At 34.7% G+C, this 24932-nt stretch overlaps 1 protein-coding gene across 1 annotated transcript in view; it reads left to right on the forward strand.

Annotated features, from left to right (window-relative positions):
- The first annotated feature begins 4253 nt into the window (after nucleotides 1–4253).
- The window catches only part of Ret (protein kinase receptor Ret oncogene), a 59858-nt gene continuing 39179 nt past the window's right edge, over nucleotides 4254–24932 (forward strand). Inside the window, exons 1-2 of the mRNA XM_018445213.1 lie at nucleotides 4254–4458; nucleotides 5119–5330. Of these exons, the coding sequence (XP_018300715.1) occupies nucleotides 5255–5330 (76 nt within the window). The 5' untranslated portion in view covers nucleotides 4254–4458; nucleotides 5119–5254. The remainder of the gene's footprint in view (nucleotides 4459–5118; nucleotides 5331–24932) is intronic.

Consider the following 24932-nt stretch of genomic DNA (forward strand, 5'->3'; position numbering starts at 1 on the left):
CGGCTCGGTGCAGGTGTAAAACAGAAACTATAATACATAACAAAATGCACAATAATTCATCAATAACACTACCTATATTCTCTGAATATGGAAAAATCCCAGTTCTCACGTGTAGGTGGACTTACAGTGGCTTAATAATTGTTACCACACGCTAATATTTTAAACAATCTTTGTCCTATACCAGCCGTTATCCAATATTACCCGACCTTTCTCTACTATTATTTTTAAGCTAATTTCCAATAAATTTAAATTAATCAATTGATAAAATAATTATAAAAAATTTAAAAGGGAGAATTACAATCGATGCAAAATTTTTTGCTGACAATGAATAAAATTGCGTAATATTAAAAATTCAGTATATATTATTTTCGCTCAGTTAAGATTTAAAACTCAGTTAAGATTAAAACTAATCAGAGAAACTCGTTAATTCCTTTTTAATTGCATTAATTAATTATAATCAAGCATAGTAGAAGAGAAAACTAATAACGTCGGTGACCTTAATGGAAAAGCGATTGCTCTTCAAGGACATTCTAAGCAAGCGCACACTGAGACTTCGCGTGTGCTTCGTTATATACGATAATGTTGGTCAACGAACCCTCCTCGCGATAACGATGGATCAATTGAAATGCACCCCTCGCGCGCGCTATTCCATGCTGGCTATTACTGCGATGCAAGGAGCACTCCATTTTCTTACTCGAAACATGTCTCTCGAATGTAGGATTTCTTCCAGCTGAAGTACTCGGGAATATATAAACTCTTCGATACGCGTAATGCAAGATGACGTAAACAATTTTAGTAAGATTTTACATTTCATCTATTATGATTATATTGCGGAAATAATTGAGTTATTTTTCACAAAATTCGAAAGATGAAAAGAATGAAGTAGTCTTTCAGCAGATAAAAAAAATTTGAATGTTATTAAAAACTGAAATGAAATTTTTATTTTTCGAGAACTTATCGAAACTAAATTATGGAAAACCTAATCGTTTAATACTCTCTAGTAAATTATATTTTCGATAAGTTTTATCTCGAGTGAAATTGAAAGTCTCGAGGATATGACGAGAATCGAAAGCTTGTGACTTGACCAGCCGTAATACCAGATGGCAAACAACGTTACCAAGCTACAATCTACGCGACTGTTTCACGGGGTGAATTTTATCTTTACTGCAGCATGCATACAGATAAAAATTTCACAATGTGATCGTCAGCGTTCCACTTGTGGGAAGATAGAAGTGCGATAATGTACCCAGTATCCGTTATATCGTTCGCGCTCTCATCGATGTTACGATAAATAAAATGTTATGATCGCTATATCGATTAATAAACGAGTTCATGTTATGCTATGCGATTGTATGGATACTGGACATAACTCCTGAAATATTGCGTACAATGGATCAAGAAAGCAAATAATTCTTAGAATCAACTGCTCGACTTAAACTTTAACAGTAAACGCACTAAAATTTCTGAATCTTGACATAACGAAAAATGGGGAAAACTTTAATTAAACATTTTTTAATTGTTATAATTTTAATTATTAGTTTTAAAACATATAGATAATATTAAAAAGGTAATTACACTATTAAAAATTAAATGTCAATTTTAATTTAAAGACGTGTAGTGGACTTTCTGAGACATGCAAAAATGTTAAAATTAACATTTTCACCTACATATATCATGCTACAATGTAGTCATATAAAACAAACACACGTGGCAAAAATCATATGAAAACATACGGATTACGCGAGATGGGGGCTCTAATCTCTTAACTATTCTGCTCTAACAAGGGTAGTTGAATATAGAGCCAATCAACTACAACACTTTTCCCTGCAGGACACGACTATGTTTAATGTACGGTGAATTTGTTATATATATATTTTTATCAATTCACAAATACTGAAAATTAAATATTAAATTGAATTAAATTGAATTAAAAAGAATATTTCCATAAAAGAGTATTTCCATAAAAAAAATAATATTTTTATTAATGATTTCAGAACTAAAAGAGAATCAGAAAACTTTTTCTAAATAGTAAAACAAATTGTATAAAAAATGTTTAATTTGGAAAAAGTGCGCGACTTCTGCACAGCTTAAATATGTGGTATTATATTAATTATTTTTATAATGTACCGTCAATTTTATAGTTCGTTACACCTATTAAATTAAACTGTGTTACATAAAATGTATGATAATAATAATAACGATTAAATTGGATTAATAAATTAGTAAAAATTAATAAGATACAATTTTTATTTTCTCCAAAAATTTTGTAACATTGCGTCAATCAAATTTTATAAGAACAATATCAGTCTTATATTTTTTTAAGAATAAAATACATTAATAAATCACCTGTATTCATAGTTTTGCATTTGATTCGTGAGTATTAATAACAAGATGCGTATGATTACGTCGTGAATGCAATGTATCATTCAAAGGTCACCAGCGACAACTTTGTTGCGTAAAACGTAAATCATATGCTGGACATTTGTTTCTGATGCTCCGATCGATTTAACTTTTTGTGAACTTCGCGAACAAGCAATTTTCGCTAAAACACGCGGAAGAAACTGCAGTGACGTCTTGAGCATACAAAAATAAGAAAGAAGTATCCTCCAGCATCAATCACAAACGATATAAAGGAATTTTCCTCAAGCTTTCAAAACCGATGATATTGGAGAAAATATCTGATAAATTATAATTATAATTTTTTTTTAATTTATTCATTTTTTCCGTAAATTTATTACTTATTGCTTTCTTAGAATTTTTATTTATCTTAGAATCTTTTATTTAAAAATAAAATTTTAAATAAATAAGTTTTTTAAAATAAAAGAGTTGTTTTAATATACCTAATAAGAGGAACAATAATAACATGTACCATTAATAACTTATATAATAAGAATTATTTTCATACTCAAGGGATCTTCAAAAATATGAAGACGATACTGAGCAAGAAGAAGCATTTAGTTAATGTATTCGTCGACAAGAAAGTCGCTAAATCATAAAGACGCCTTCTCCATCGCGAATGAAACGTACGTGAGACTGAAAAAACGTCGGCGTCGTGCTCTAAATCAAACGCATGTTACTCGCCTAAGCTCGTCCTAAGAAAAATAAGGGAGAAATACGGCGACATCCCCCTAACTATATGCTAGACATTAAAGGAGCACTATACAAACCCTCCTGTTTACGGGAAGCAAGTAGAAAGTAGAGAAAGCCCATCGCCAAATCAATGTTCTAACTGAATTAGAAGAAAGACGAACTGCAAATAATGTACTCTATAATAATAATAACTGTCATGAATTAATAATATAACGTATTAAAAAAATGACAAAGCAAATATTTAAATACTTTAGATATTTTTATAAGAACATAAATAATACAGTCATATTCTGAACGCTTTTATCGATAAATACACGCTTTTATGTCAAAAATTCTGTAGTATTATACGTAATATGAACTATATGCACTAACATTAAATATGCACTAACATTGTAAAAACTCGTTCTGAATACGGTCTTCAATATCTAAATTTGTAATAATCTAATATTTTACGCTTTTTATACAAATAATTAAATATGAATAATTCGTAATTTGTAAGATAATAAATGTACCTAAAAAATATCTTCTCAGTGTATTCTTGCTTTCATGTATAAATTTAGCTTAATTAATTATTGTTCATGCTATAAACTTCTTTATCTAAAAATATATACGAGTATTTTATTTAGATGTTTATTAATATAAAAGATTTAATTATTTTTAGTACGCTTTTCATGCTGTTATCATAAAATTGTTCATTATTTTATAAAATTGTTTCTTAAAAATATCGCTTATACAATTAAACTTTTAATTTATTATTTAATAAATTTGTATTTCAATTCTTATTTAATTTTGTTTATATTCGATTATCAAATTTTTTTAGTTTCTTAAAACGTTTTCGCTACAGATCGAACTATTTCTGTTTCAAATCAAAGTTACTCAAATGCGCTCGCACTTCGTAAAATCGCCGTCCTTCGAAACCGTTATTGCGTACCGAGGCGGTAATAATCAAAATACGAATGTAGTCCTGAACCTGTGAACGACGTGAAAAAGAGTCGCACCTATTCCCAGTGCGGCCATAGGGGATTCCCTCGGCATTGTCGCCCCACGTCACTCCGCACCGCTTCAGCAGCCCCCTGGGTTCTTCGGGGGCGCGTGCGCACGCGTGGAAAATTGTGTCTGATAACGGCGGGTGTCCCGACGTCGTTTTAGTATTGGCCGCAACGCCGTAACGTCGCGACGTCTGGATACGGCTTCTTTTCCCTACGATATTTACGTCTATAACGAAAATCGTCGAAACGCGATATCGAAAAATGAGAAACCGATTTGATGCAGTAAAAGATCATCTCAGTCTTCCGAGATCGGCGACGCTCCGTATTGCTCCGATTATCATACGGCCACGACCGGAAGTATAGCGGGCTTCGCGAGAAGGTATGATTACGTCGGCTTAATGATAATCGGCATTGTTTTTATTAATGGCATCGTTAACACTTTTTCTTTGACTTCGACACAACATTATGGTATCTTCCATTTTTACAAACACGCCAAACCAAAGATATTTACAAAATGTATCATCAAAGAAATTTATTTTGAGATCTGATAGTACCGGTCACTTAGAGATACAAGTATTTATTTATTTATCAATAAATAAATGAGAACTTTATATCGTACAAAGTACATTAATTTAAAATGGAACGGAAATAATTGGCAGTGTTACGAGATTTGAGACACATGTGATGTACAATAAGTTTTTACGTAACAAAGTAATAACGTTTTATCTTCTCTTTAATCCACAATTTATACACCTACAGTAAGCGCTTGAAATCATATACGGATTTATGTATCCTCTTTTATTTCCAAAACGACCGCCATTATTATCTCCTAAAATATTGACATTCTTTGGCGGGGCACTCTGTACAGCTCTGCGTCAAAACGCAGAAAAAGTTTCACTCAATTTTTGCAAAAATCAATCCCAGTAATTCTATCCTTTTTCGCGAATTTCTGTGTCATATTTCGTAACGAAACAATTATTTAATACGAGTCATATTTCGTGTTCACCAGTTATAATTTTAATATTTTTTTACTTGACAGGAAGACGGATGTAACAAACGCGGTGCATTTTGGCGAGAGAATAACTTCGCCGAATCAGTGCAACTCAAGTCGTAGTGACTACGATGTCAAAGTGATCTTTTGCAATTGATCGAACGACAGACGTGTGTCATCCATCATGCAGAGACCTGGATTGCAGTTCGTGACTTTGCTATTATCCTCGTTGATAGTGATAAGGATATCAGTGGTTTCAGGTACGTTCAAAAGAATTTTGTAAACGTTAAGATAAACTTCATCTGTGCACGGAGAGAATTTTTTCTTAGAGTTTACCCTGAAAATATGATAGTCGTGGGACAACATTGTACATCGAAGAATTTTAATGTAAATCTCTCTCATTCATTAATAAAACTGCAATAAAGTATAAAATAAGTTTGATTAATTTTATTGAAGTGCATGGTAAAAATCTTTAAAATATTATATTATACCACAACTATCATATTTTCAGGGTAAATTTTAAAAGAAAATTCTCTCCGTGTGCGTCTTATAACGCAAACATCATCTTTCATTGTGATAAATTGAAGTAATTTTGCATTCGCCATGATAAATTCAAATCACAATGCAAGAAAGATGATTTTATATCTATGCGAAAATCTTTTAATTTTTACCACGTGGCCTTTAATAATTATTTATTGATTTTAGAAAAACCTTTTGTTTGAAAAACCATTTATAATTGATCAAATAACAAAAGGTAACAAAGTTTTCAAAAAATCATTTTCGTGTGCAATTTATAAAAGCATCAAAAATAGTATAAAACGCATTCGTAATTTATGATTTAATATCATAACCAATAAATCCAATATAACGAAAATGTTGACCAGACTGTTGACCGCCTTGAATTTATTGATATCTTTTCTAGCTAGATACTGTAACGTAGCGTAATAATATAATTTTTAAAACAACAATAACAAACGATAGAATACAAACGATCTTTTATACGATGTTGCAACCGAATCTTTAAGTCGCACCAGATCCATGATTAATTAATTAACTCGCGCCGCCATTGTATGCTAAATTGTCAATATCTTATTTGCAATCCTATGCCGAAATGTTGTCATGCAATATTTGTTGGATGAAACGGCTGACGCATCAAAAATAATAAGCAGACGCGCCGTTATCGAATCTCGTTAAATACAGCCAGTATTAACGGATACTCCAAAGCTAATAAATGTTAAAGGATGTACCACAACTTTCCACGTTGTGAATTCTTTTATAAAAACGTCCAACATTCCATTGAACAATGTTTCACGATAAACGCGAGAGAAAAAGATAATGAAAAAATTAATTTAGATATAAATAACAATTTTAATTTTACAAAAACAATCTCTGAATAATAATATCGTGGTTTCAGAATAATATCATCGATAATGAGAATTATGAGGGGTTAATGGCAATTATGATGTATAAAGGAAAGCTCTAAATGACAACTAAGTTGACCTAAGATCATTCTATATTAGACCAATTCGTAATTGGAGAGCGGGAATTGAGAGTAGCTATAGGATTAACCTTTGCACTAGGAGCGTAATTTTCCATGTGGCAGATGCGCCACGTTTTCCTAATGCATCAATTCTGCCGCGCTCATCCAATTATTCCCGGCTTGTGTCGTTGGTAAACGTCAGTGGAAGCAAAAGGTTTTTTCCGCAACCCCATTGTGACTTTATAACAATCTGATAATATTATGATTATAATGTTACCGTTACAAATTGTAATTGTAATAATATAAAATTATGATACCGCGTGATGTGATAATTATAACATTGCGATACCGCGTGATGTGATAGTTATAATATTGTAATTACAAAGCATAAACTATGCAAGAAGATAATATTACACTGACGTTTTCAGCGATGCGTAAACCCAAGCTCGTATTTAGTTGTAAGCTTAACAAGTCGCCGTTAAATTGCACCTCTTCACAACACCGGGAACAGATCTCTCCGAGCGGCTTTGCTCTAATTCAATTCTTACGCCGTAAGCTTTACGGAATATAGTATTGTATGTAATTCCCAGGAAGCGCAGCATGTCACTAGACAATGCGAGTTTCGTTAACGCGCAGGAGGTGGTAGGCGCTCGTAAACGCCACAAGTTAGACAGGCCCCGTCCGTCGGTCTTTACTCGACTTCTCACGCACGCCTGCGGGACTATCGATTTCGCGTACAGAGCCGCACGAGCGCGAAAAAGGGTCTCGGGCAAGGGTGCATTGATAGGGGCTGACGATAACGCGATTCGCAGAACGCAGCTCCAGGTGCAGGGTCGTTTCGCCCTTCAAGCGCTATAAGTCACATTAGGCACGATATCTGAAATCTACGAAACTGTTCAAGTCAAAACAAGAAACTAGCTAAAAAAATAAGAAATTTTCTTTTTTACAAAAAACTACAAAGTTTAATTCAATGAATTAAATTAAGTATTAGTTATATATTAGTTCAGAGTTTTTATGCATTTTTGTATATTGATATAAAAGACTTTAAAGTATTACGATAAAATAATTCTTCTATGACTATAAATTACTTATACATATAAATTATACATACTAATTACTTTATATTTCATTAATCTTTAAAGAATGGAGATTTATTTGTAAAATTTTACAGCTTTTTTATAATAAAATGTATTATAATTCATTATTTTACTGTATTCCTTGCCTCAAAATATAACTTTGTTTCAGAGCCACTTACTGGCTTTGCCGTCCTGCTGGTTACTATGTTATCATTATGTAATTAATTGAATGTCCAAATATTTCTTTTTCATAATGACATCAAAAGTAGCATTATGAAAATTTCTTTCTGCAATTTCTTTCGTGCAGTTTAATGTTTGATATAAAAGAGAGTAGCTCTTTACAAAGCCCGTTGAAGTGCCGTTGTGAAGTGCCAACGGTGATTCTAGATTGAGCCTCGGGACAAAAGTCACGAACAAAACGTACCTCTTTGAACGATTTCGTAACAATACTACGCAAAAGTTGACATTCGCGTTTCATCATGCAACGATCGCGGTGTCGCGTGCCGACCATGTATTCTCACGTGCATAGCTTCGATGAACTGCGAGAATCGATACAGACCTCTCGCATACGACCGTATTTTTTGCCAACAATTCAGACCGATACTTCACGCGTGACAAGATCGAGCAGTGTGGCAGTTCTCGGTACGGCCTATCGCAATTATAATCTTTAAAGAATAATCATTTTTCAAATGTAACCTTGGCATAATCCCAAAAATAAATCAAATAAACGACATATCTTTATATTTCCTCGTAACACACATATATTGGATCTCTAAAAAAACATCGAGTATCTCTTAAAATTCTTTTTAAAACAAGATTTGTATTTAAATATGGGATTTTTGAAAATAAGGATTAAATAGCTTTAATAGCTAACTTTTTTAACCTTCCCATTATTTTTTAAAATTATATCTTCATTAAAATAATAAAATTTGTTTAAAACATGAAAAGGACTCTAATTATCGTGTTCCAAAAGCCATGAACCTTTACAATCGCAAATATTGTCCGGACAACTGATGTCATAGTTTAAAGTTCAAAGCAATTAAACATTTCCCCATTGTTCATTAACTGCATTGTACGTAAACAATAAAAATACGACAATAAAACCTCGATTGCGCGCAACGCAAGTTGAAAGGGGAAACCTTTTTTTCATTGAATCAAATTCAATTTTCGAGATACCAAACTTGCGTAGATGCAGACACTATTTGATACTATCGCACTGTATCAAGGGTATCTGATGATATTTGGTATCCCGCAGATGCGGCTTTTTGCTCCTTTTCTTACCCTGGTCCCTGACGCATTAACGTAGAGGGAGAAGGATACGACGAGGGGGTGAATGCGACGGGGTTGGTCCCATCCCACGCAGCCCACGACGCTGTGCAGAACTCTAGCATGGCAAGGCTGCGCCGGTTTATTGCTCGCGTCACGCTATCGCGTTCGCCGTTCGGCCAGGCAGCGAAATTCGGCATCGATTTCGTCGAAGAAAGTCGCGTCGTGGGCTTCATTGACATTGAATGTGCCATTCAATGGCAAGTCGCAACCTTGGCTGTGTTTCCGCGGTCGCCATCGAGGTCATCATCGCGAAACTATAGTCGCTCCTTTTAACCAACGATCGTCGTTATTTTTATCCAAGATATACATAACAGATGTCCTAAAGTAATGAAAGTTACGAGGCGACGAGTCAGAATTCTCGACGAGACACCACGTCATTTTAGGAAATTAATTATAAGATTAGCAAAGCTCATGCGAACGTGTAATTTAGCAACGCGAACACACGCGATCGAAATGCGCTGGACGACAGGAAGCTAAATGTGCGAAGGCTAATGATGTTCTGCAAGATAGGTGAAGAAGCGTGCATTTTTTAACGCCAAGTAGTGAGGCGAAGTAACAGAACGCTGAAGTAACGAGTGAACTGCTACGAGAAAACTGTAAAATATGTAGCACTCGACGTACACGAGTGAGAAATATAAAACCTTAGCACGATACGATACGGGGGCCACGAAATATGGACAAGCGGATAAGTATACAGTTTCCGACGCAAAAAGATAGGCACAGCAAAGTTTGGTTGAGATAAGTTATCGCGAAGGGATAACGGATTGTGTTCGCGAAAGAAGATATTAGCATTTCGCACGTCTTTCGGTAAAAAATAGAGACCGGCGTAATTTCATGCGACATTCCTCAACGTTCTTGGGTTTCTTCGAATTTTCAAGTAACGTGACACACGCGATATTCGCACCGAAACTAGAACGCTAGATCGTAGCCACGGTCCCGTCACACAATAGCGTCCACTGTTGACGGGATCCTGAAAGGGACCCTTCATGATACTATCGATAAAGCCCCACGTGAAAGTTCGATAAGTACAAATCGTTGCGCACGACGTGAAACCTTTCGAAGCGCGCGCGTTATTCACGTCCAACGTTTATCACCTCGCCGCAATAATGCTCTTTTATTTGCGGGACGAACTATAGGATCCGCGACGTCGTATCGCTACTAAGTTGCCCTAGGATCGATAATCGAAACCACATAGTGTCGACGATGAAGCGTCGCGTATGAATGTTAATCCGACGCAAACGACGCCTACGCGCGCGTCGGTATTTATGCGAGTAATTAATGAACGCTATCACATGTGGCGGTGGGCGATTGTAGAATAAAAACGACACGTCGAGTCCAGGGCAATGCAAGCGTGAATCGTTAAATGTCATTTTGGAAAATATATCCGTAATTTTTTTTGAGAAAATAATATCAGCGAGAATGTTAATTAAAATTAAATTGCGCGTTATAAATTGTAATAATCCATAGAAAGAGATATAATTTGTTTCTGTACTAAATAAACATTTATTATTATTTAAATAATATCAATATGATTTACAGTAACATGTTTAAGGTAATTAAAGTACCTAATGATAGTTTCTCTGCATGAATAATAATTCAATGACCGAATATGTCGAATGTGGCGATAAACCATTTTCCGAAATTGAATGACTCGAGAGCAATAGAAAAAATTTGACTGTTCATTATTATTGTGAGATGCTTTACATTTGCGCGTCAAGTCATCGTATACCATGAATAGTAATGAGACCGACGAGACTTCCTATTAATGACGCGGCAGAACACGCAGCGATGCAAAACGTCTGGCACGAGTCTTCTCGCCACAAAGTTACGGACTCCGTTCACGGTAATACATTTCACGGTGGTATTAGTTGCCAGATACCAGGTTCAAAAGGAAAACTGTTTTTACTCTCTCGAATTAACTTTCTAAAGCGTGGGATCTTCGAGAATTTGTTAAGATTATTTCACCATTTAACTAGACTCGTAGCTGTAAAATAATGAGCTGCTTACGTAAAACTCGTAAAAAAAAACAAATTAACACTGAAAAAAATTTCTAGTTGAAAATGAACGAATCAGAATTTTCTCATTAAATTTATTCCAGTTGAGATAACCGAAATTCTGATTGATACAATATTTTTGGTAAAATCTACTTATAGAATTCTTACTTTTACCAGAATAATTATATAAATTAGAATTATTCTCATAGATTTAACCAGAAAATTCTGATTCGTACATTTTCCACTAAAATTACTATTTAATCCAATCAGACTATTTTTCTTAGTGAATGAAATGTATGAAAATAACAAAACTATTTCTCTCGTATTTTTTACAGAAGCTATTTTATAAGTAAACTATTTTATAAGAATTGTCGATATCTACATCGAAATTTCGAATTGCAAATCCCTTTACAATTTCGATAACAATCGGAAATTAATGCACGTTACAACTATGGAAACAGTTGAAATAGGAAAATCAAATATCGCGTGCTGCATCGAAATCGTTAATCAAGACGAGTCCTAAAAGCTGCCCTCACCCTCGTTGCAACCTAATCAAAGGGCGCGTATGCATTATGCGCACGTAAGAATCGATTTCTAGCACCCACCATTAGTCGGTGTAAGAAGGTATTGCTACGATCAAGTTTGCTTAATGGAAACTACAGATAAAGATACTTTGAAACTCGAATTTAAAGATATTTCAAGAGTTAATCTTAAAAAATTTATACGGCAAATAATAAAACTTTCAGAAAAATAAGATATAATTTCTAAAATTATTGAAGTTCAACGTTCTTTCTCTCTTTAAATTCGATTTCTGCAGATCTAAATTATTTATTTCGACTATAGTTCAACCAATCCTAAATTACAAGTTTCCATTATAATTTGATCGATTTCCATCAAGCAAGTTTGATTGGTAGGATGTCTCCTATATTTGCATTTTTAAGGACGAATGAAACAGTAAATAACAATTCTGCAAGTATGAAATTTCCTAAAAACTACACGTTATTTTAGTGTCTCAACTGTTCTCGAGTGCTTTCTATGAATCATTGTCTGACAACTGTTCCCTCCCAGTGAACTAATGGCCAGAAACAGCCAGAAAGGATTCAGGTCCTACAAGAAGGTGCATCAGAGTATCAAGTATATACGGAGTGCTCTAAATCGCACCTTTTCTTCCCGCAAAACTCAGTGTATTTTAACATGCTCCATTATCACAGATAAATTGCAACGAAGTACATTCATGTGTTGTTAACGGACACAATTATTTCGCAGTCATTTTCACGAATTGTGTTTTGCAAAGCACGCAAACAACTAACGCGCATTAAATAATGCGAAAATGTTGCGTGGTAATTTAATTATGCGTTAAAAATTAGAATTCCAATGTGTGTGCGACATTTAATCAAATTAATAACTTTATCACGAAACAAATGTTGAGAAAACGTCCGGCAAATTATACTTTTGAGTAAAAGTAGGCTAGGATTATTCATGTCACGAATGTATTTCCAGAAATATCTTTTATAATATTATATCTTTTATTTTACTATTTCAAAATTATTCAGAGATATCACTGCTTTTTTTTTAGATAAAAAGATTGGCGAAGATTTAATTGGACAGATATAACGAAGACAAGTTCACCATTTTATCAAAAATTAAAAATTTAACGATATCACATTGAGAAAATGTAAGTTAAAAAAACAGGGACAGTAACAAGATCTTAAATGAAAAGTTTAAAGCAGATAATACTATTTTAAACATAAATTAAATAAAATATCATTAAAAATATCTTTTTCTTTTAATTTTGTAAAATTTATAAATCATTTGTTTACAAATCATAGATTATACATTATTATTATAGGTTTAAACTATATTTTGCAAATTCAATAAATAAATCATTTAATAATGCGAACTAAAAAATAACCTGAGTTAAAAAGTATTAGAGGAAAAACTAATAATTTAAGAAATTTAGGTAAACCAAATAATTGTTTCACGACTATTATTCTGATCGCTGCACACACAATACGGATATATATCCACTAGTATATCCTGTATGCACAAACACATATACATATATGCACGTATTTCATACAGGCGTAACAGAAAATAAAGCTCGAACCATTGTTTCGAAGCATGCAAATGTCTGACCTTAACCTCAACAATTCTATGCTTTTCCGCGTATTTCTAATCTTTCCTCATCAAATTCGCATCAAGCTGTGGCAGAATTATTATCATATTTTTAATAGTACCCCGAATCGAACAACAACTACTTCAATCGTATGTACATACAGCCGCAGACACAAGACATCGAGTACTCGTAAAATTGATCGCGGTATAAAACAGCTAAAAAACACGAGGAGTTCCAAAGAAGATTCCATCGTGCACCTTGGCCTTACCGTGACATTTCACGAAACATAAAATTGTGTCACTCGCGGCTACGTGTGTCCATTAATCGCGAATGCTTATCTCTCGTGTATGACATACTGTGCTTATAAAATTGAAACATCCTTCGCGTTGCAGCGACTAGAATATCGATTTCTATCTCTTTCACGAACGCGTCGTTTCTCAAAGCATGCCATACCGTACATCCGAAGAATATTAATGCACGCCATAGTGCCGCAGTGACACAAAGACAACACGTTCATTAATTTAATAAAGCTTCGCGAGTAACGAGCGAAGACGGGAGACACATTCGACACAATAGCGCTAGTAACAAGCTTTACGTTCAATCATTATATATGTCTTATACAATTTGGCGGTTACGTGGTAATCTTGTATATCTTAATTACACAATAAACTTCTGACTTTAGTGCTCTGCTATTCAACAGGATGGAGTAATTGCGCATGTTACAACCGAATCGGAAACCAATGTCCCCCGATGTCAAAATTGATAATTATAATAAAAATGGCAAACATGCATGTGAATAATATAATAACTAGGAAGGAATATATTAATTTAAAATTATCAATGTAATTATCTCACTACTTCGTTTATCTACTTAACTCTAACGTGTAAGGCATGTACATATTATTCGTGCAGTACAATCAGATAAATGCAGAATAATAGAATACATCAGTAAGTCGATATCTCATAAATTTTATCTGCGATAACGAAGTTACACGCTGTGACTTTTACACGAACTTCTTTGATCTCTAAAGTGCATCAAGGGATTGAACTCAATATTCTCGACGACAGTAATTATCGTATAGTCAAGCTTATTCTTTTGTGTTAACATCGCGGTATGACGTTCGCGATGCGCGCTCACGTGAGCGCATCGCGAACGTCATACCGCGTCCAACACGTGTTACAGACACGCTACAACTTTACGATATCGTTATCGTTCGCGTAATCGCGAAGAAACGATGCGATCGCCTCGGTGAAAATTAAAAGCATTTTATGGGATCGTTAATACACGCAGCTGCTATCAGGAGCCGCGCACCGAATAGAACGTTTTCCGGAAAATAACGCCAGCTTTGTGAAAACACGCCCGGTATCATAACAGCGATTACGTGACTCCAAGTGAGCATTGTTTGCGTCGCACCGCTCATAATGAATACGGTATTATTAATGCGATGTAATGGTACCGCGCGATAATGTAATCGAGACTCGCCTCCTCGACACGAATACCCGTTACAACGCACTGTTGTAATTTAATCTGACTATCGTCGTCCCGCGTGAAAAGTCAAAGGCATGTATGTAGGTAAAAATTCATCCTGTCGGTCCCACAAGAGGGGTGGCTGTCGCCACACCCTGTAACCCATATACCGAATACGCACGTGTGATACATGCGGTATGCGTTAACCACGTTGGCGACAACCAACCGCTGACATTTGTCAGCTAATTAACTGCGTACAATACGCAAGATGATTTCGCACGTGCAAAGTCAAATGTTAAATTTATAATATTATTATTAACGTCACCGCATCATACTTATCATATTTATTATGCAAATTGAAAATTTGATAGCTTCAATTACTTTCTATTAATCCTTCATACATGTTATGTTATGTTACAGCATTTAAAAATTTTTATTATTTAATTATCTTATATATAACATTTGCAATATGACGCATTTTCTACGTATAGTTTATATAAGATACGTTTCTGCTTCCTATATATCGTGAAACGATAATATATACCTATCATTCTCTCGAGGAGATAAAAGTTCGGGTGTGGGTACGATAAATGTATCAAGAAGCAAGTAAATATTTTCCCGTAAAATTTCTCGTTACGGGAAATAATCGAATCACGTACAGCTGAGTATCTAAATTTTTCGGTCCGGAATTTCGAATTAAACGAATAAACGTTATTAATGGTTGCAGATATCGCAAGATATATGTATAATGTATACTGTCTAGACATCATTGGTAGAAAATACAGTAACCTTTATTGTCTCGTAACATCTAACCTTTAGCCGGACATTTCCACTTTAAATGGAACGTCGGGGAATAGTAAAACAAGTTGACAAGTTAAGATGCGACGAGAATGTACCACCGCGAGGCGAGCGATGAGTTTTTGCAGAAAATCAATAATCTATGTGAGTGGCATTTACATCAATAATTAATAGAAACGAAAATAATAGACAGATAAATAGGAAATTGTTCTTGCATTGCTATGTAGGTATCTGCGAATATTATATTATAACGAATATTAAATAATCGAAAGACAATAAAATACAATTAATTAAACATTAACGTAATGTTTCATTTATGTAGACTAATGAAACAGATTATAACAAATACAACGCGTTTTAACTGTTCAAATATGCGGGATGATCGACGACAATGAATTGTAATTTAAATTCATCCCAATCTAAAAGTCTGATATGAATCGGGCCTGTAACAACGGAATGGAAAGTACGATATGCAAGGAAGTGTGAAAATGTATTCGCAGCTGTATTTTTCACGCGCTGGCATCTATGTAAATCCCGAGCGGACTAAAGAGGCAAACAGAATTCTCTCAATGTTCCACCTGACGCTTCTGTATGGGATAATAAAAACGCAGATCATACTTAAATACAGATTTTATTAATTTATCGTTACTTTAAATCTTTTACTTATGCGGATGTTGGAGTTCGAACTAAGGATATTGAAGAGCTCAGTTTTACAAATGATATACTTCTTAGTTATAATATTTAAACAACTTTTGTACAATATGGATTTTGTTTCGATCACCCTGTATCTTGTCGCAGGCTCTATCTTCAAGAATTTCCACGCTAAATCCGCTTAAGCCTCAAATGTTCACGGCTGTGTCGCGTGCTTCATAATAGACTATTAATTTCTTCGTTAGGCTTCCTCAGCTGTTGTTGCCCATATCACTCTTATATTGCACGGTTTTCCCAGCGGAAATCATCCATTTTCGTGCTACTAGAACAAGGTGCAAGTCGTGTGTCTCGGCTGGCACACGCACGGTGATTAAAAAAGACACGGTAACACTTTGGTGACCTGATACACGCCGCGAACAACGTTCGCGCAATCTGGGTTACCGTCAAGTACATGAATAAAATACAGAGCAGTAATGATGAAAGTGATAACGCTGTCAATTTGAAATTGATCAAAATTAATTAATTGTGGACCCTCCCCCATTCAAGATCAATTTAATATGAAAATTGAACTCTTCATTAATTTAATCGCTGTTAATACATGATTAATTCGGTAACAGTTAACTAATATTATAATAATTGTATTATCATGATATTGATAAATTTGCCAAGAAGTTCATTTAGTTTGAAATAAATTTAAGATCAACACAGAGAAAATTCGAGCTATTTTTTGAAATGTATTTCTCTACTGGCGGGAATAATTTTCACAATCATAACAGAAGGAAGATAATAATCACAATAACTGTTAAATCTCTTTCTTTACAAAAGAAGAGTTCCTAGTATACTGAAAGAGTCCTCAATAGCGACCGTTTTGGACATCTCTGAGGCGTTAAATCTCGTTCCTTTTAATGGAAGGATTTAGCGTGCTGGAAGAATCCGCGATAAGCCGCATGTATAGTCAGTGCTGCGGCTATATATATATATAATATATGTATATATATATATAACGCAAACAATTCGCATTTCTCTAATATTTACGCAGGCAATATCAGAGACGAGAGCAGCATCGTACGTCCGATCGAAGATCGACTCGCACCACTAGCGACGAAGAGATATAAATCCCGTACTGCGAATGCGAGAGGAACCGCCGAGAATTAATCTCATTTGTAAACACGCGGATGCTCGTCCTCGCGGGAACGAGCAGACATGAATCATGAAACGAGCAAAAATGTTCGCACCTTCGAATGTCAGAGGATGCAGAAACTATTGCACTCTCGTCGCATTTCGGCAAAATAAAAGGAATAGAAAATCAGATATAAATATGAAGCCTGCTGTGATTTTTTTAAATAGGACCACGCGCGGAATATTTAATGTTTAAATGTTGAAACTTAAGCAAATTCAGCTCAGCATATGGTATAATAATGGTAAAGTCTGCGTGGAATTATTTATTTTCATGTAAAACCATCTGTATCTTTTTTTTCTTTGGTTTTTAAAATTTTCCGTTGTAACTTTTGCTTGCGTTCAAGAATTTTAATTTGAAAAATGTGCTCTGGTAAAATATTACATGTTTTACATTATGTTATTAAATTGCGATAACAATGGAAAAATATCGCAGATTTTGATCTCTGATATATAATGGTTGATCGTTCTGGTATCAGCCAATCGCCCTAAATATCAATTGTCGACGCAGATACACACTATATTACTGTTTGCATCGATAAGCTGCTATTTATGAGTCAATCGTGAATAGAGTTGAAATGAAAGGGTAAAGGTCTGGGAACTTTTAACAAAAAATAATTAAAATTATATACGTATGTGCATGAGAAAGAGAGACAAAGAGAAAGATTGTGACGTTTAATTAAAAATTACAAGATGTTATAAAATGTTAAAAAATGTTTTGAAAGATATTAATTTGGTTTATACTATTTACAAACGCAGTGAGGGCAAAAAGTATTCGTACGAAGAAATTTTTTTTATAAAAAATCCCTTATTTGTAAAATTAGCAATTGCGAAACATTAATTAGCAATTTATACAATGAATATATTCTGTTCTAACATAAACAAACGAGCTTCGCGTGTATTCTTGATTTTAGAAGCTAATTTTTCGACTATATAAATACTTTTTGAGCGTCCAAACAATACAATTTTTAATTTTTGCTTGTTTTTAAAATGACATATTTCCTGTAATTAATACACATCTGTTTGGTATATAATTTTGAGAAACATACAGTCTATTTTAAAATTTTATTATTTATGAATCAACTGTTAATTATCCAACAAGAAGTCAATTAGACGAATCGAATTGGTATCGAAATCATCGTATCAATATCGATTCGACATCAATTTGATGAGTCTCGCTGGGTAATGTTTAGCTTTCAAAAGGTTTTTTAAATATTTTCTCTGTACAAATATTTTTTGCACTCGCTGTATATTGTTAGAGAAGTTCTGTCGTCCCCCCATAAAAATATATTTCGAATCGATTAGTCTTGAAATCGGGCACCAAAAAAAAAGTAAAACTGTTAATGGATATGTTATCGTTCGTCTGAACGTTGCAGAAGATTAAGTTCTAAACTCGATCGGTGCGTTGACATGATGCTGACGAAATTAACATGGTCGTTGTTGACCGTATCATTTTCGCAACGCATCCACGACATTATCGTGCGAAACGTATATGCCCGAGCAAACAGAAAACTGTCGCGAGCATACGTTACCCCCGGAGGTCGGTCAACATCGCTCTGCCACATATCCGTCCACCTCGATATATGTAACTACGAAGAGGACAAGCCCGCGTGCGCAAACTAAATTCTCCGAAACGATACGCTTGTCCACGTTAAAGGATACTCTAGGACGCAAAGTCCGCATTTCTACCGACGGCTTTCTCCCACAGATTAATGCATCTCGGCGTCGCAAATGTTCTAATTACAAGAGAAGTATCGCGGCTCTCAATCCGATTAAAAAAGAAATAATAGAGAAATCTTATCTCTCAGATAATCTTAATTATAATTAACTCGTTAATTTCAAGCGGAAGAAAATTGTAATAATTCTTAAAAAATAAGAGATTTCTGTTTTGCAATTTCGCGATATTTACGTAAATAGCATGATTTTTATGTATCTTCATTTCGATTGTATCGTATAAAAAAAATATGATTATATTTCTTATAATCATATAATATTTAAATAAGATAATCGTTTTCTGCGCTTCAGATTCAATTGTACTTGCATGGTACTTAAGGTGAAGTAATATACAATAGGACTAAATATAAAATTCGCTTAATTTATCCTTGCATATAGTCTCCTCTGAATTTATGATACGATTTGTCATTCCGCGGATACAGGAAGATTAGTCTTAATGCCACAACGAACTAACGACTCCTAACGAGTGTCGAGAAATTCAAACATCGATTGTTCCCATCTGCTATTCTGAGAATGAGCAACGTTTTGTTTCTCGACGCCTACACCGTGTCTCGAGCAAACACGTCGAGACGTTAAAGATTAGAAAGTAGAAACGCTGTATAAAAAAATCGGTTAAAGAATACAAAAAAATGTCACTGTAAAATATATCTAAAACACAGATTGCAACATTTGTTAAAAAATATATTTCAATATTCTTCTACTTTTTCTGTTTTTAAAACAAAAAAATTCTATATTTTTAAAATAAATTTTTTCCTACATTTTTAAAAATTACATATTATTAAAATATATGGCAAAATACGAACGACTGTTTAGAACGTGCCTGAAAATGTGATAAATACTGAATTTGATTTGAAGTACAAAATACACGTGCAATATATATATATATATAATATTTTCTACTTCAAATATCCATGACTGTTACGTATGAAATAATGCTAAAATCTTGTTAATGTACTCTGCAGCAGTAAATTAATTTAGAGAAAAGATGTATTACATAAAATAAAGGGACGCAGGCTTTATGATTTAATAATTATAAAAACAGTACCAGTAACGTCCTTAACTATGTGAGCCAAACTGGGAGCTTCTATTTCTATTTGCATTTCAGATGAATGAATATAGCACAATTATAAAGATATTATATAAATTCAAAAGAGAGTAAACGGATATAAATTAATCGAATATTAAATATTATCAATATTTCACATATCTAGATTATTCGAAAAATAATGATCGAATTTAATCTACCCAATTTTAAACTATCGACTCATTTTATTGTCCTACAAGCTAAATAGTAAATATTAATTTCATAAATTAATTTTAGATACTGAAAAATTTTTGTCCTTTCTCATAATTTTTTCAAAGATTTTATGTTATTTATAAATGTTTATATTTTAAATGATTAATTCAATATATATATAATTAAAATATTTTTTAAATATTTCTTACAATATTTTAATTTATTATGAATAAAATAATTTTATTTATCAATGTTTTTTTTCATTTTAATTTTTCTTAAAATATCTCATAATACTTTTAAATCACGTATATAAACAATATAATATAATATCTCTTTATTATTTTATTAATTTTGCTATTTTTTATTTATATGTTCATTTCTCCTTAATAATCTTATAATATTTCCAAGTCATATACTAACCACGTACATAAATAATACACATATATATTATTTTCCTAAAAATAATAGTTGGCCATTATTTTCCAAGCAACCTACATCGATAAATAAACTCACTCACCAGTCGATGCGCCGCCACTGCATTGCTCTGTCGGATCTCTCCTCTCTCTGCTCCATCCTGTATCTGGCTGCTTTGTTTTTTCTTCCTAAAATCCACAATTGATCATGATTACACACAAATACTTCACTATATTAATACTCAAATACTAAATTTCACTACGCAACTGACTATATACCGGAATGCGTCAATCTATCCGGTACTCTCGACCGATTATTTATCGTGTTTCAGTACAATACTCAAACCAATGTAATTTTACCGGACGATGGAAATTGAATGCAATTGATTTCCAGTCATGTACATGTAATTTCCATGTAAAATTACATGCATTTTTTTCAGTGAGGAAGGCGCGCTCCAGTATGTTATAGAACTCGCTGCTTTCAACCGTCAAGAATTCGAAAAATGTCATGGCGGACGCATGCACTGATCGTAACGTAAATATCCTAATATCTCGAACAAATAATCAGGATCGGATTAAATATTTTGAGGCCCCGGGCCTTTGCGTCGATAAGGCTCATGTAAGGACATCGATTTTACTCGCGATTCCCCACGTATGCCTGCGGTTTTGGACGCGTGGATCTACCTGTGAAGCTCCCCCGGCCCCAGGTATGTGGTTTTGGGGGCTCGGGTTCATAGAAATAACTAAATTAACTGTGAAGTCCTGGCCCATGCTTAGACCCGATCCTGCGAATAATGCATCACCTGTTTCGGCGAATCCGTTGCAGCAATCCGTCGACGCTCCTCTCGACGTGACGATGACGCTTGCGAGCGATCAACACGAAATACGTATTAGAGTCCAGCGACAGGATCCGCTTTCGAATATCGACGTGCCAAGGTCAGAACACGATTCCGCGCGCGAGTGGGTGACAGCGGATGGATTAATGTCTCGAAACAACGGCCCATCACCGAAATCGGCACTTCCGATATACAACACCACCCGCATACAATATCCGTCTAATCCAAAGACAAAGAACGCGCGATCCGTATCTAAGTAGTATTCAAATATGGCCGACAATAACGAAAGAGAGGGACCGTGTGAAAGACGGCCATCTCTCTCTCATTCTCTCTCCCATTACCACCGTTAAAAAAAGATAGAAACGACCGTCTTCCACGGTCCCTCTCTCTTACTTTTATCGACCATTTTGAAACACGGATCGCGCAGTCCATTCTCTATGTAGTTTACGTCTTTGGTCTGATCCGTTCGAGACGATATTTCGATAAAGAGGGATGCGAGAACGCGGAACGCTCGCAATTGAACTCGACTCCGGGAACGCTCCGTCGCGAACTGACCGGCCGTTACGATGCCGTGTGACGTCACTATGTGCCTAATTTCACGCTGCTATGCGGCAATGATGTCCCCTCGCGCGGGAAGAGATTCTCTCGGCGGTTAATGTCTCGAAACGACCCGCTGCCAAATTCAACGTTCTCCAAATAGCAAGTCGACGTTATTTGTCGTCAATCGCTGTGTTCAGCAGAAAGAAAAATAACTTTGCGACTCTGTTGTAAAGCCGTGATCAAACTAGAGATTGAAGATACGATCAACGCGATGCTACAAATGTTTTAAAACGTCTTTTTTTGTAAAAAGAATTTTACAAATTGTGATCAATTTGACTGCAACCTAAGATTGAAATTGGAATTTAACCGATCAAAGCAAAGTTCACTAAACTTGAAATTACGGTTTGCTTTCTTCTGATTAGTTAAAGTCCAATCCAATCTCATGACTTCTTACAATAAGCCATTACTTAATCTTTACTTAGCTATTATTTAAAGCTCAAATCATAAAAAATTGACCAATTATAGTCGATTATTCTTCACACTTTTGACTGTGATTGATCAATTTTTTATAGCTTAAGACTTAAAGCTTACTATAATGATAAATTAATTATATAAAGCCCGGCCATTAATCTCTAATCTGATTACCGCTTAAGAGTCTTTAATAATTATTCTCTCTCTCTTCTCTCTCTCTCTCTCTCTCTCTCTCTCTCTCTCTCTTTCTCTCTCTCTTAAAGAATCTTAATTACAACAATTGTAAAATTATTCTTTCTGCTGAACGCAGCCTTTGACGACAATTAATAACGTCAATTCTTTAATGATTAATTAATAAATAATCTCCTTCTCTAAATTGGAGTGGAATCTCACTCTAAAGAATGAAACTTTCAAGAGTGGCAGAATTTTCACACAGCTGCGGAAGCTCTGCGTTTTCCGCTGTCATTTTTTTTTATGTCAAAATGACGAAGCTTGCTACCTGGGTCGGCACTTCCAACGCTCGCGAACGATCAACGCAAAATATGTGCCAGAGGCGAAACACATATCACAGTCCGATAACAAAATCCGCTTTCGCGAATGCCGATCGACATGCCAAAACGCGATTCACGTGGCCGGGCAGTAGATGGATTAATGTCTCGAAACAACGAACGGCCCGTCGTCGAATTCGGCACTTCTGCACACAAATACGCGATATCCGTCCGCGACGATCGAGAAGGATACGAGAACGCGCAGCATTCGCGACTATTTGCGACTCGACTCGTCTCCGAGAACGCTCATCGCGAACTGACGCAGTATAATGCCGTGACGTCACGCTAATGTGCCTAATTTCACGCTGCTACGCGGCAAGCACTGTTCCCCGCGCGGAGACATTCCGTTCGACGATTTTCTTCGTTTCATCGATATACCGGTAGAAGAGACGATTGTGCAAAATTAATTGAAAGCTGAAACAGGATCATATTCCGATACAGAATACATATTTTGACACAATAGTTTAACAAGAAAAAGGATCGAGGAACGATGACATGAAATTTCACTACGTGAGTCAAATTTTAACTCGCTCCGGCGGAAATTCTTCGACGATATGCAATATTCTATTATAGAAATATGCAATTTTTATAGGGATAAAAATTCTGATGATGTTTTATTGAAATATTAATAAGAATATTAATATTCTTTGATGTAAGAGAGAGAGAGAGAGAGAAAGAGTGCGTGTTGTGTGTGTAACGGGGAAAGCTTTCTCACCAAATTCCTAAATTCAGTAAATATCGAGGTGAAATAACGTCAGGTACCTTCAAGTTGTCAAATTCAGAACTGCGGCAAGGATTTTCACGAGCAACATGAAATATCGTGACTGATCCTCGCAGGTAACGCGACGCGACTGAACATTCACCTTCGTGTGACGCGTTATATTGAAGATTACGCGACCCGCGCTCGAATTCCGGGAGAGTCGCGCGATAAAAACAAGATACATTTTCCAACGAACGACACCATAACAACTCCATTGGTGATTGTTTTCGAATCTCGACGTCGTATTTTCTACGTGCCACGTACGTAACAATCTCTTCGAATACTCCGCGCTTTCAATCTCCTCGACGAGTAAAACGTATCTTCTTTTCTCACGTATATTTCTTACCCGTCATCACAGAAATATGACACTCGACGACGTATTCATATATCCTTCGTGTGTTTGTCATTTTAATCGTTTTCCATTTTACGAACGTTTCCGCAGAAGCATCAAAGAGTGTCGTATTTGCTAAATAAATTCGCGGCACGGATTTTTATAGCGGTACATTTTTGTTTTTTTTAATTTAAATTTATATGAGAAAAAAATGTAGGTATAAAGTATGCATCAAATACGTACAGAGATATTTGTGAATAGCAAACTCGTTAAAATCCGCCAGACTTTAAAATTATACATACATTAGTTCGTTCATATACTATTTATTTTGCACATCGTTTGAATTTAACTGAAAGTTTTTGCATTAACGAAAAGTATAGGAGTGAAATAACGCGTACGTTGAAATATCGTTAGGGAATATTGAATCCGTATGGTTACCAAGTATTGCACTGTATGATTGCATCTCGCACCGGTGGCTTTTATGCGCACTCGTTTCGATTCTACAAGCATGACATTGCAATTGGAAGGCGTAATATTATTTTATAGACATATATTTACAACGTGGAAAGTTCAAAGAGCTTTGCTCGAGAAATCCGAGTTTTTCCGTGAAGTAAATAATAGAAGATCAATTGTGATTACACAAGTCTCTATACGTTGAACTCAATTATAATAAATTTTCAGGATGACAAATGACGCATTATTTATGATCCCCATAAATTTGACATTACAAATTAGCATTTACCTCTCAGAAAAAATTTTTCGTTAAAAATTCACGTTTCTCTTAGTTTTCGCAATACAATTTTTGAAAAATTATATAATACAAATTAAATATTCACTAAAAATTTGATTTGTATAAATATTTTTGATGTATGTATGTATGTACACTGAAAAAAAAGATTGGCTG

The sequence above is a fragment of the Mycetomoellerius zeteki genome, unplaced genomic scaffold (genome assembly GCF_001594055.1).
Source record: "Mycetomoellerius zeteki isolate Tzet28-1 unplaced genomic scaffold, Tzet1.0 scaffold156, whole genome shotgun sequence".
Lineage (NCBI taxonomy): Eukaryota > Metazoa > Arthropoda > Insecta > Hymenoptera > Formicidae > Mycetomoellerius > Mycetomoellerius zeteki.